This window comes from Rhododendron vialii, chromosome 5a (assembly GCF_030253575.1).
Source record: "Rhododendron vialii isolate Sample 1 chromosome 5a, ASM3025357v1".
Lineage (NCBI taxonomy): Eukaryota > Viridiplantae > Streptophyta > Magnoliopsida > Ericales > Ericaceae > Rhododendron > Rhododendron vialii.
In genome coordinates, this window is record NC_080561.1 from 9749273 (window position 1) to 9762143 (window position 12871).

The 12871-nt window shown below is 37.4% G+C and overlaps 1 protein-coding gene across 1 annotated transcript; it reads left to right on the plus strand.

Annotated features, from left to right (window-relative positions):
- The first annotated feature begins 1031 nt into the window (after window positions 1–1031).
- Window positions 1032–1505, plus strand: LOC131327545 (zinc-finger homeodomain protein 2-like). Its single transcript, XM_058360699.1, has one exon. It carries the CDS (start codon window positions 1032–1034, stop codon window positions 1503–1505), a length of 474 nt encoding a protein of 157 aa, XP_058216682.1.
- Window positions 1506–12871: the final 11366 nt, after the last annotated feature.

Consider the following 12871-nt stretch of genomic DNA (forward strand, 5'->3'; position numbering starts at 1 on the left):
AGAAACTAATCTTACTTGCCAAGTAAGATTTCCAGCCAAGAAATATAATTTAAAGATTTTATTTAATTCGTTAGGAAAATATACAAGTGCTTTTATAAGCATACTTGTCTTTAGAAAATGACTAGATTGTTCGGCGTGAAAGATATAATTTTATAAGTCTCAAATCTAATTATGACGGATTATTATAAAAAAAAAATTTTAGTAGCAATTCCAAGTAATTAAAATAAAATTTAAATATTTAACGAAATTTTTATTTACCAAAAATCAGGGTCGTTACAAAAACGGCCAGTTATCGATGAATCTAGAAACTTTTGGTGGCATTTATTACAAACGGTATTATTCTGACTTTGCTTCTTTTTTTTTTGGCTTACAAGTCTACGGAAATAGTTTCGTTTTTTGTTTGGTAAACCAAAATATCATATCAAGCAGAAACCAAAAATATCATAAACGACTAAAATAAACAAGTTTCGGGGTACTTGACCCCTACAACATCATTCCGTAGTTGTTCGAGAAGAAAATTCCGAGGGTCCGAAAAAACAACAATATTGCGAAGGGTACGTGACCCCAAGCTACCTTCACATGTACATATAGATAGAGAAGTACATATTACATATACTTTTTTTTTCCTTTTAAGTTTCTGGTAAATTTTGAATTGGAAGAATTAACTGCATGCCAAATAGTAATTAATGATGTATTGTGGATTCATCGATGGCAGCCAAAAACTGAGCCTATGCTACACTAGCATAACGCATGCAACGGAAAAATTATTCAGTAGCACGGGAGCACCGTTCATTGTGTTCTGGATCACTTTGGAGCCATACATTTATGTGGGGACCATAGGTTTAGTCGTGGACCCTTCGAGAACGTGTGGTTGTTGAGTGGCCCCGAGCACCATGTGGTGGTGCTCCTGAACTAGTGAATAATATTGCCATGCAACAACCCCACCCCCATCTCTCTGTCTCTCTCCCTCTCTCTCGCCTATAAATTCATTCTAGGATTACACTTATCCCCCTCTCTCTCTGTCTCTCTCCATGGCAAACATCAATGCCAATCTCAATGCCAGACGGTGGGCTACAATCGTAACCTATCATGAGTGTCACCACAACCACTCTAGGCGAAGAGGCCGCTACTTCATGGACGGGTGCACAGCGTTTAGGAAGGCTGGGGAGGACATGACTCCAGAGGCACTCATTTGCGCCGCTTGTGGTTGCCATCGCAACTACCATAGGAGAGAGGAGCTCTCTGTCGCGATGGATCCCGCGACCCACCACCTCATCCACCAAATGGCAATTGCCCCTTCTCCACAGGCACATGTCCCGGTCCTTGGGATTCAGTTTGTACCCGTCCCTCATGTGGTCCCCGCCCCTCCACCTCCACCACCGGAAGAAAATCTCGGTGATGGTGAGGTGGAAGAGGATTCAGAGGCAGCGGAATCGAGAAGGAGGGCTCGGGCTCGATCGGAGGCGATTAGAGCCGGGGCGCAGGGGTGGCATCAAAATGCATGAAAGAGGCAATTAGGATTTTCTTCTTTTTTTGTCCTTGTCTAACTTGCTTCTTTCTTTTATCCTTGTTTTTCTTTATTTCTTTTTCTTTGTCTGTTTTTTTTGGTGTAGGGAAGGGGTTTTTTTCTTTCTTTTTTTTTTGGTTCGGGGTTGGGTTTGCAGTTTGGTCGTTCCATTATGACTTTTTGTCAATGAGTTCATGAAGTGTAATGGGTCTTTTATATATATATATATATATATATATATATATATATATATATATATATATATTAGTTAGGTTCCGGTGAGGGATCCCTCATTTTATTAAAATGCGGGACTCCCCTTCCCGATTGAATTTTGATGATCCGAGCCGCTCAAAGTGATCAGAACGTGATTTTAAGGGTTCCCGTGAAAAATCAGCAAAAAAAATGACCGGGAAGGGCTTCATCCGAGCAGTTTTCATTGAACGGTTCAAAAAAAACTGCTCGGATGACGCCCTTCCCGGTCATTTTTTTTGCTGATTTCTCGCGGGGACCCTTAAAATTACGTTCTGCACACATTGAATGATTTGGATTTTCAAATTTTGATTCGGAAATGAAAGTCCCTCATTTTAACAAAATGAGGGATCCCTCACTTGAAAATTCCTATATATATATATATATATATATATATCGTTTAGAAAAAATTTGGACGGTCTAGTTTTGTCCAATAAAAGGTAGCTAATATGTAACTTCTTGTACAAAAGGTGTCCACAGTACATTTAATGTGAGAAGAACATTAAAAAAAAAAAATTTAGTTTTTTCCCTTTTTAGGTAGGACTTTAATGAAAAATCAGTTAAAGTACTAAAAAAGGTGTCGATGCTACTACTCCATCAGCCATGCAATTCAATGACATCACAGTACACACTACAACTTAAGTCACATAATGTACGGGTGGGTGGATGTGGACGCGAGAGGGCGAGTGTGAAATAATGTACGTGTGGGTGGATGTGGACGCGAGAGGGCGAGTGTGAAAATATTTTTTAAAAACCTTCCAAACAACTAAAATTCGTGAGTTTGAGAACTGAGAGCGCGAACACAGCCAATTCCATTTTGAAGAATTATGTGACTAAGACTATAACTACACGAACATTGGGCAAATTGATGAAGTTCAAGAAGAAAAAGACTACATCATGCATGTATGGTAGATGTAGTTAATTTGTGGAGCCTTGGGTGAGTTCACAATATATTTTTGCATATAGACTAATACAAAAAAAAAAAAAATTCACTTGTTTCCACCAAGAATATCATTTAGCCTATTTTGTTAAGGAAAATAAGTTGTTTTGAATAGTGTGTACGTATTTTTTGACTAAATACCGAAAATATTATTTAGTCAATAGCATGAACTCACCTTTTAGTTTTAAGATTAGTGAGCAAAGAAATGGATGCGACAAGGATATACACTGTATATTATACAAATCACTTACACGTAATTAATTACAATTTAATGAGAGCTAACAACTTTTTCATGGTTTAAAAATTTTGAGGGATGCGACAAGTATGCTAGAGGTGTCAAACGGGTGTTGTATGAGGGATGACATTTTTTAATTGTGTCGTGCCCATCTCCAACCGAATTTCGTCGAAAAGAAAAAAAAAATCTCCGAAAAGTATAAAATATTTATCAACACAAAAAGTGTAAAATGTTATTTTACAGTACAAAATAAGAAACTAATATTTTTTTTTGGGTATTAAAATTAGTATTTTGTGTTGTAACAACTCCGATTTTTAGTGAATAAAAATCTCGTTGTTTATTCCAAATTCCTTATTTTTCTCTTGTATGGCCTTATAATTTTCTCGTTGAATTCTATTTGGATTTTAGCCCTTTCGTTTCTTAGGTTATATCTCTTGGCTAGTATAGTTAGCTTTTAACCAAATTAGTTAGAAAGACTTAACTACCAATCCATTTAGTTACCTTTGAACCATTATCCATTGGTCAATAAATGTTAGGGTAATCTTTGTCCATTGGACAATAGGCCATTCATTAGAATATTTGATTAGTACAAAAATATAGTATTATATTGATGTATTTTCCCATGTACAAAGGACAAATATGCATTCTTTATTATTTGATATCATTTTTTTCATTACCCATTGGTTATTATCCGCTAGGGAAACTATTACTCATTGGGTAATAGTTCTAATCTTCCTACTAAGTACTAGAATCCTATTAAATATTCAAGTGTTGATTTTTCATGTGCTTTTATGCATTAGAATATGTGGGTAAATCTAAACCCGAGATTTTTAGTATGTTTTTTAATGAGTTAGTACTAGTACCTATATTATATTTTAATGGAAAAATCTTAAGCTATATATTCTTGGTACCTATGTATATATAGACATAGACATGTGTACATATATCCAAAAGTAAATATCTATTAGTTTAATAGAAACATGTGTCTTATTAGAATTCTTTATTGGGATATTGATTTTGAAAATCTTGTACCTTTGTACTTCTACAATATTATATATATAGTGTACTTGAGAGAGAGAGATGGAGAGATTGCCGAGAGAGAGAGAGAGAGAGAGAGAAGAAAGAAAGAAAGATAGGGTTGTACCACCATAATCTTCATTATCTTTTCAAATCCTTGGGTGTATCTTCTTCCTAGCCAAAATCTATCCTCTCATTGTCCTTTTATGTTTATTTAAAGACTAAATCTTGTACAAGCTATCCTTCCTTCCACCAAATCTTCCAAAATCCAATCCAAGGTACACAATCTAGCCATGCAAACCTAAGATAACCCCATACCCTAACCTATCAAGCTTTCAATTAAACTTGACATGTGAAAGATTGAGCTATGGAGAGAGAGAGAGGGGCTGGCCTTTAGAGAGAGAGAGGGAGTCCAATTTTGGCTATAAATAGAGCCACCCTCATGACCTTTCAACTCACACATTCACTCATTTGCTCTCACTTCTCTCTAGAAACCAATTCGTTTTCTAGACAGAATACTGTCCCTTCGCAAATCCTCATTTTTCTCCTACTTAGAGTAGTTTTTAGAACCAACTCCCTTCGGGAAAGTTGTAGAGCACTTCGAGACCTTCAAGTTAGACCCAAGAACCATCATATTCAGCCAAAGATTGACCGAGTTATTGCCATCCAAAGTTCGGTCCAGATTTGCGAGTTTCATCACCCGTAAGATTTTCCAACTAGCTTATTCGGCCCCAACTAGTTTCGGATCAAGGTAGATTATCCTTATTCCCTATCTCTAAGTATACGTAGAATGTCCCTAACCGTTTTCTTTAAGTATATAAGGTTATCTTTCACCTATGACGTTTGAAATGCATGATAATTTATAAACTTATTTTCGCTAAATGGAAGTTTGAGCATGTTGGAATAATCAACTTTTAACTTCGAATAAACATATGTTATTTTGAACTTCCCACAAAGGAAGAAAGAATGATTTTTGAAAGATAGAAACTTATCGCTTGTTTAGAAATATTCATATTTTGATCTTTAGGTTGGTTATGAGCATGCATACATGAATTGCTTGTGGTATAATATTGAGTTGGATGATCTTGTTAGATTAAAGATTACAATGAATGATGTCGTATGTGAAAAGTCCTACCGCGGAGTCAATGCATGAAAACTAGACACGGAAATCGAGAAAGTAGAAACATGACACCTAGGGTGTGGTTTATGAAAATGCGTGTTTTGAAAAGGGTGAAATATTTTGGAAACCACAATGTGGCCGGACATGGTAGCCCATTGTGTGGTGTGTGTTTTGTGTGCCAATGGGAACCCGGGACGGCGGAACCATTGTGAGGATACTCGGGAGACCGGAACGGCGGAACCGAGGTTAGGTGTGTGGCTTGGTTATCCGCGGAGAGGAGCCAATGCAAAGTGTGTCAATGGGAACCCGGGACGGCGGAACCATTGTGAGGATACTTGGGAACCCGGAACCTCGGAACCAAGGTTGGGTGTGTTAAAAATGAGTTTTTGAAATAATGAATGGGTTATGAAATGAGAAAAACGAGACACGACTTACGAGATGTCGCGTAGAAGAAACTCATAACTCTTGAACACCAACGATGATTGAATATCGAATGCGGATATGTCATTGTTAATTATTTTGGCTAGATTAGCATATGTTATGTGGAAATTGTTGACTTTATGATGTATTGTTTATAAGTTAAGGGTTAGAGGGTTTGGATTATTCTATTGAGTGTTGTAGCTCATGGTGTTGCCTTTTTGGTGACCCTGACATATTATATTGATGGTGACGCCGGTACCTCTTAGATGAACAGGGTGAACTCTACACCTTGGAGGCCTTTGGAGCCAAAGAACTAGCCCGGATGGAGGAAGAAGCAGAGCAGTAGTTAGGAACCCTAGTTCCCTCCCTTGTTGTATAATTGAACTCTTGTAAGACTTTGTGATGTAATAATGAGCATGATTCACTTTGTTTTTTTAATAAAATGCCCTTTTAACGTACCCAAAATTGGGGGCGTTACAGGTGTGCCATGACCTTTCGTGCTCCTGTCGTGCTCGTACCATGATCGTCTAGAACCATGTTGTGCCCGTCTAAAACCGTGCCCGTGCCGTGCCACATTTAAATGTGTCATGCCGGCCATGCCCGTTCCCAAGCCACATTTAACCGTGTCATGTCCGTGCCCGTGCCGTGTCAGCCCGACCCGTTGGACTATATTCCGAATTTGTAGTTTTATTTTACTCCTCAATCTATAGGGAATAAGATTTAAAAAATATAGTATGCAAAAAAAAAAAAAATCAAAGCTCACGAAACAATCCAACATATTTAATCGTCACCCTCATTGGTTATTAATTTAATTTCTGAATTTTGAGGTGTTAAAACATTGTGCTCCAAGGTTTATTGTACTGGGAGAGTCCAGGATTTTTTTTGATATTTGGTTCATAAGTTCATTTGTCTAAATAAGCTGATCAGATATCTAAAAAAAACTCTAATGAAAATCCTAGATCCTCTAGGTTTAAAAATTTGCTATGTTTTAATCTCAATCAACGATTCACCATGCGATAAACAAAATCAATCTCACAAACGGAAAGCAAACAAATAACGAATACCGAGATATACGTGGAAAACCCAAAACGGGAAAAAACCACGGGAATGAATCAAACACTACTAAACATGAGGTTACAAGAACTCTTACGATAAGTTTGAACTCCACAAACTTAAACCTAGACGCTCTTGCCGAATCCACGTACACCTCTCTGAATGTTTGACCGCTGCTGCCTTGAATCCACAAGCCTTCCGTTTGCCTCTGAAAATCCACCGAAGGACTTGAACTTGCTTAGAAATCCTCCTTAGCGTTTTTCTCAAATAAGTTGAATAAGATATTAAAACCTCTTGGAGATATCGATATGGTCAATGATCCATCAATTTGATTGGAACTCCAAGATACAAAATAGACTCCATTCACCGAAGTCTATTAATTTCCTGCTGCCCTCTTTTTTGTTTTTCTTAAACCCACATCCAAAAAAACAGCTGCTCGCTTTTCGTTGTTTCTCTTTTATATACAAAAGGCAATAGTTTGACTGCCCCTTTTCTCCCTTACCCTAGCAGCCGACAAGAGACGATAAAAATTACTTGTTCCGCTTCCAAATTTCGCCTTATTAAGAAAGGTTGTTCCGGTTGATAACCCATTCCATTTTAGCTCGATTCACTCACTCTCAATTATAGATATAGATTCGATTTCCTTCCACTTCTTAAGCAGACACTCTAGAAATAAAATAAAATAAAATACAACTCGATAAATAGGGATATAAATAAATGTGTGTTTTGTCTTGGAATTTGCTAATACAGAGAGACTGTGGCCCGAGGTCTTAACACCTAAAAAAAAAAAACAATGGAGTATGATAAAGCTTCGGTTATCTATGTACAGATGTACTATATGCATGCTATGCTCGTTGAAAAGTATAGTTAATAGGGCTGCACACCGTTCGGAATGTTGTTTTGAATTCTTAAAAACCTCAAGTCACAGTTCTAATTAAAAAAATAATGCAATCTATGTTCAGATCAAAAGTCATACGTCCGGTTCCAAATAAATCCGTGTGTCACGATTTGGTTCCGTGTTTTATCCGCGGATTACATATAAATTCTTCATTCCAATACTTCGCAGCATCTTCCATGAGCTCGATCCATTCCCCAACTCTTGCGTCGTTTAATATTAACGTTGTTGAACTATCGCCTAGCGAAAACTTATCCATTTTAGTTGCTTGACAATTCAAATAGTAATGATAAAACCTAACAAATTAACCAGTAGATTGAAAAGATCTAAGAACTTTGTCGCGGCCAGCGATGAAAACAAATTAGGGATTTCTTATGGCACCATGTTGACAAAGAAAATAAATAACGGTCTCAACGAGAAATTATTGAAAAGAGACAATGATCCTAATAATGATGAACACGACAAGTTTGAATTATATTTCAACAGTAGATGATCCTAATAATTATGAACGAATGGCAGAAATAACTGCCAATTAAAATCAAAACAATGATCAGGCGAATGGATTCATTGGAAAATGGTTATCAATGAATCTAGAAATTTTTGGTGGCATTTATTACTAATGATATTATTCTGTCGCCTAGCGAAATCAAATAACCCTTGTAGTTTCTTCGTATTTCAAATAGTAATGATCAAATAGGCAAGTTAACCATTAGAGTTAAAAGAATTAGGACTTTGTTGCGACGGCGAAGACAAATTAGGAATTTCTTTTGCCACAAAACAAAGAAGATTTGAGTTACAAGCTATCTCAGCAAGAGATTATTTCAATGACGAACACAAGAAATTTGAATTACATTTCATGTATTGATGAACCAATGGCAGAAATATTATTTACTTCTCTAAATTGGCGTGTCTAATATAGTACCACTTTTATATTTGTCTGATCAAATATTTATTCGGTTTGTTTCTTCTATGGACCTATTAATTTTAAGTTCTTAACTAAATACTCTCATTAGTACTTTCTTTCCCTTCTGGGTACTGCTGAAATAATTTGCTTTTTTTTTTTTCTAAGTCTACGGAAATACTGTAGTTTCGTTTTTCATTGGCAATACTTAAGGCGACAAAACGAACCCTTTGGCGACGATTTTTTTTGGTCCCCATAGACCAACTTTGTTGTAGTGGACAAGAACAACTACCCAACATAATAAAAATATGTCAGAGCATGCATCCATTCGTAGGGAGTATTGCCATCAACACTACATAGTCATCTACAAAAAAACTCCACCGTACCCCTCTCAAAGTCGCAGCTAAAGTCCTACTACGTGTTACAAGCACGAAAGAGTATTAGTAGTGCCATAAGGCGGCTATAAAAACTTGAACCAAACAAATATTGAGCTACGACGACTCCAAAGTACACCAGACCAACCACTTAGTGGTGAGATGGGCCAATTAATGGAGTAGTGTTATTGGTGAGATAAGGACCAAAAAAACGAATGAGGTAATGCATACATATTGGAATTAAATGAAGTTAATGTTTATAGGAGAATTAGTTGTAAGCACCTAATGAATGAGTGTTAAATGGTTCCAATCTTTAGAAGGTACCCACATACATGATTTTCTTTTTTCTTTTTTTAACCGACAAGGATTATTAAGACTTTAGTTTCACAAACAACACAGTACCTTTGTTTTTGACAAAAATACAATTAATTTTTTTGGTTTATGCATTTAGCGACGAAAAATTCGTCGCCAATGAAAAATGTATTGGCGAGAAATTTTTTTCATCGCCGTTAGGAATAATCAGCAACAAAAAAATTCGTTGTCGATGAACCATCAACGACGATTTTTTTTTTCGTCGCCAGGAGTCTTCAACGATGAATGGCGCGATGACTTTTTTTCATTGGGAATACTTATGGCGACGAAAACGAACCCTTTGTCGAAGAAATTTTTTGGTCGCCATAGAACAACTTTGTTGTTGTGAGACAAGAACAACTACCCAACGCAATAAAAATGTGTCAGAGCATCCATTCATAGGGAGTATCATCATCGGCACTACATAATCATCTGCAAGAGACACCACTGTACCCCTCTCAAAGTCGCAATTAAGGTCCTACTACGTGTTACAAGCATGAAAGAGTATTTGTAGTCCATAAAGCGGGTATGAAAATTTGAACCGAACAAATATTGAGCTGCGATGACTCCAAAGTACACCGAACCAGCCACTTGGTGGTGAGATGGGCTAATTAATGGGATAACATTATTGGTGAGATGAGGACGAAAAAAATGAATGGGATAACACATATATATTGCAATTAAATGAAGTTAATGTTAATAAGAGAATTAGTTGTCAGTAATTTAATGCATCAAATGAATGAGTGTTAAATGGTTCAAATCTTTAAAAGGTACCCACATATATGATTTTCGTTTTTTAACCGGCAAAGATTATTAAGACTTTAGTTTCACAAATAACACAGTAAAATTTTCAAATAAGGCCTTTGTTTTTAAACTGTGAGCACCTCCCAGTTGAATTGTATACGAAATATATTCCCCTTTATATTTTCATAAGTTTGAAATTGTTGTGATACAGTATGATTGTTAGTATAGAAATCTTATGAGAAAATTTAGCACAAACATATATATTGAAATATGGAATTAAACATTAGTTGCACAACGAACTCAGAACATAAAGTAAATTGTATGGAAAGACGATTATAATACTTTTTCGCGACGATTATAACTTGTAGAGTACTTGAATTACAATGCCTTTTCGCGACGATAAAGAAATGTATCTTTAATTTGTTCGGTGGGTAGTGTATCTAAATAGTGATGAATGGATGCCCAATTAACTACTAACCCAAAATAAAATGGTACGACGAATTAGGTATATGAAACACAATTACTAACGAATCACTTTATTAATTCTTGTGTTGTTTACTAGTAACGTTATTGAAGGTGCGATGGCGGTCGGAGCGGCGTGGGAGCCGTGGGGATCACTAGCCGACAAGTTTTGTTTCGAGTGCTGTTTTGTGTGGCGGGGGATCTTATTTGGAGCTCCTCCTGATTTCATTCTTGGGTGTTTTTGAGTATGCCAAACGGTTTTGTGAGTTTTCAAGTGGTTGGCGGCGATGTTATCATATCCTGGATTAATCCAGAATGCTTAACAGCGATGGGGAGCGGATGGTTTTGGGGCAATGGAGGTAAGGCTGGGGGCGGCTGTTGATGCAGATTAGGGTTAGGTTTCTTGGGGATGGGCTTGTCCCAATAGATGTTTGGGTTTCTGCCTTTTAGGTGTTGGCTTTGTCCATTTGGGTTTCTTCGATTGTAATCTTGTCAATTGGGGGTTTGGGTCTCAGACTAGACACATGATTTTTCTTAGCTTCGTTAGAAATTTGATACCATTCTCTTTGTTTCAATTGGTCTTTGTAACAAATTCAAAAATTAATGAAATTTTTTTACCGTTCGAAAAAAAAATTAATCGAATTATGCTGTTGCCTAGCGAAAACAGATAACCATGAGAGTTTCTTCGTACTTCAAATAGCAATGATCAAAGTTGGCAAGTTAACCGTTGAAGAATTAGGACTTCGTCGTGTTTTGGCACAGAACTATGGAAAAAAAAATTTTGGTATCGATATATTACTACTAACGGTATAATTCTGTTGCCTAATAATTGTCGTTTAGAATTTATCTACTTCAATTCTGTTGTAGTTTAGTACGTATTAAATTTCGCCTAGCGTAAACACATGTATAACACTTATAGTTCTTCATACTTCAAATGGTAATGGTCAAAGTGACAAGTTAACGTTAAAGTCAAAAGATTTAGGACTTTGTCGCGACGATAAAAACAAATTAGGGATTTCTTATGGCACCATGTTGACAAAGAAAATAAATAACGGCCTCAACGATAAATTATTTATAAGACAATGATCCAAATAATGATGAACACGACAAGTTCGAATTACATTTCAATAATAGATTATCCTAATAACGTTAATACTTTTAGTAGCGGCAATTAATAAATAAACTAAAATTCTAACTCCACACCCACTTACACCCCTATTCACAATAGAGGTGGGGCCCACACACACTGGATGTGTAATGTGTGCGGGCTCCACCCCTATTATGAGTGGGGTTATGTAAATAGGTGTGTGTTTGGATGTGAAGATAGAATGATTAATAAATAAATGTTCGGAGTATATTTTTTGAGGTACCTAGCATTGCCTACTATTGTTTTTGGAGGGTACTTGACCCCTACCTTCACATGTACTACATAGAGAAGTACCTATTACATTTACTTTTTTCCTTTTTAGGTTTTTGGTAATTTTGGAATCCAAGTTTGAATTGGAAGAATTAACTGCCAAATAGTAATGATTGCATTGTGTATGTCTACACATCTTTGTGGCTGGTTTAGGTCTTGCTACACTGGCACAACACATGCAACAGACAAATTATTCAATAGTTTAGGAGCACTGTCTCATTGTGCTTCGGAGTCTTACATTTATGTGGGGACCATAAATTTAGTTGTGGGCTCTTTGAGAACGTGTGGTTGTTGAGTGGTCCTGAACACCACATAGCGGTGCTCCCGAACTATTAAATAATATCACCATGCAACTCTCTCTCTCTCTCTCCTTCCTATAAGTTCAGCCTAGGATTAGACTTATCCCTCACTCACACACACACTCTCTCTCTCTCTCTCTCTCTCTCTCTCTCTCCTATAAGTTCAGCCTAGGATTAGACTTATCCCTCACTCACACACTCTCTCTCTCTCTCTCTCTCTCTCTCTCTCTCTCTCTCTCTCTCTCTCTCCCCTATAAGTTCAGCCTAGGATTAGACTTATCCCTCACTCACTCACACACACACACTCTCTCTCTCTCTCTCTCTCTCTCTCTCTCTCTCTCTATGGCAAACAACAATGCCAATGCCAGACGGTGGGCTACAATCATAACCTATCGTGAGTGTCACCACAACCAATCTAGGCAAAGAGGCCGCTACGTCATGGACGGATGCACAGAGTTTAGGAAGGCGGGGGAGGACATGAACCCAGAGGCACTCATCTGCGCCACTTGCAATTGCCACCGAATCTACCATAAGAGAGAAGAGCTCTCTGTCGCGATGGATCCCGCGACCCACCAACTGCTCCACCACATGGCAGTTGCCCCTTCTCCACCGACACATGTCCCGGTCATTGGGGTCCAATTTGTCCCCGTCCCTCAAGTGGTCCCCGCCCCTCCACCCCATCACCGGAAGAAAATCTTGGTGATGGTGAGGTGGTGGAGGATGTCGAGGTGACAGAATTGGGGAGGAGGGCGAATTGATTGTAGGTGGAGAAAGTGCTTCTTTCCTGGTTTTTCCTTATTTCTTTTTCTCTGTCTGTTTTTTGGTGTGGGGAAGGAGTTGGGTTTTATTTATTTTTTTGGGTCTGGGGTTGGGTTTGTTTGGTCGCT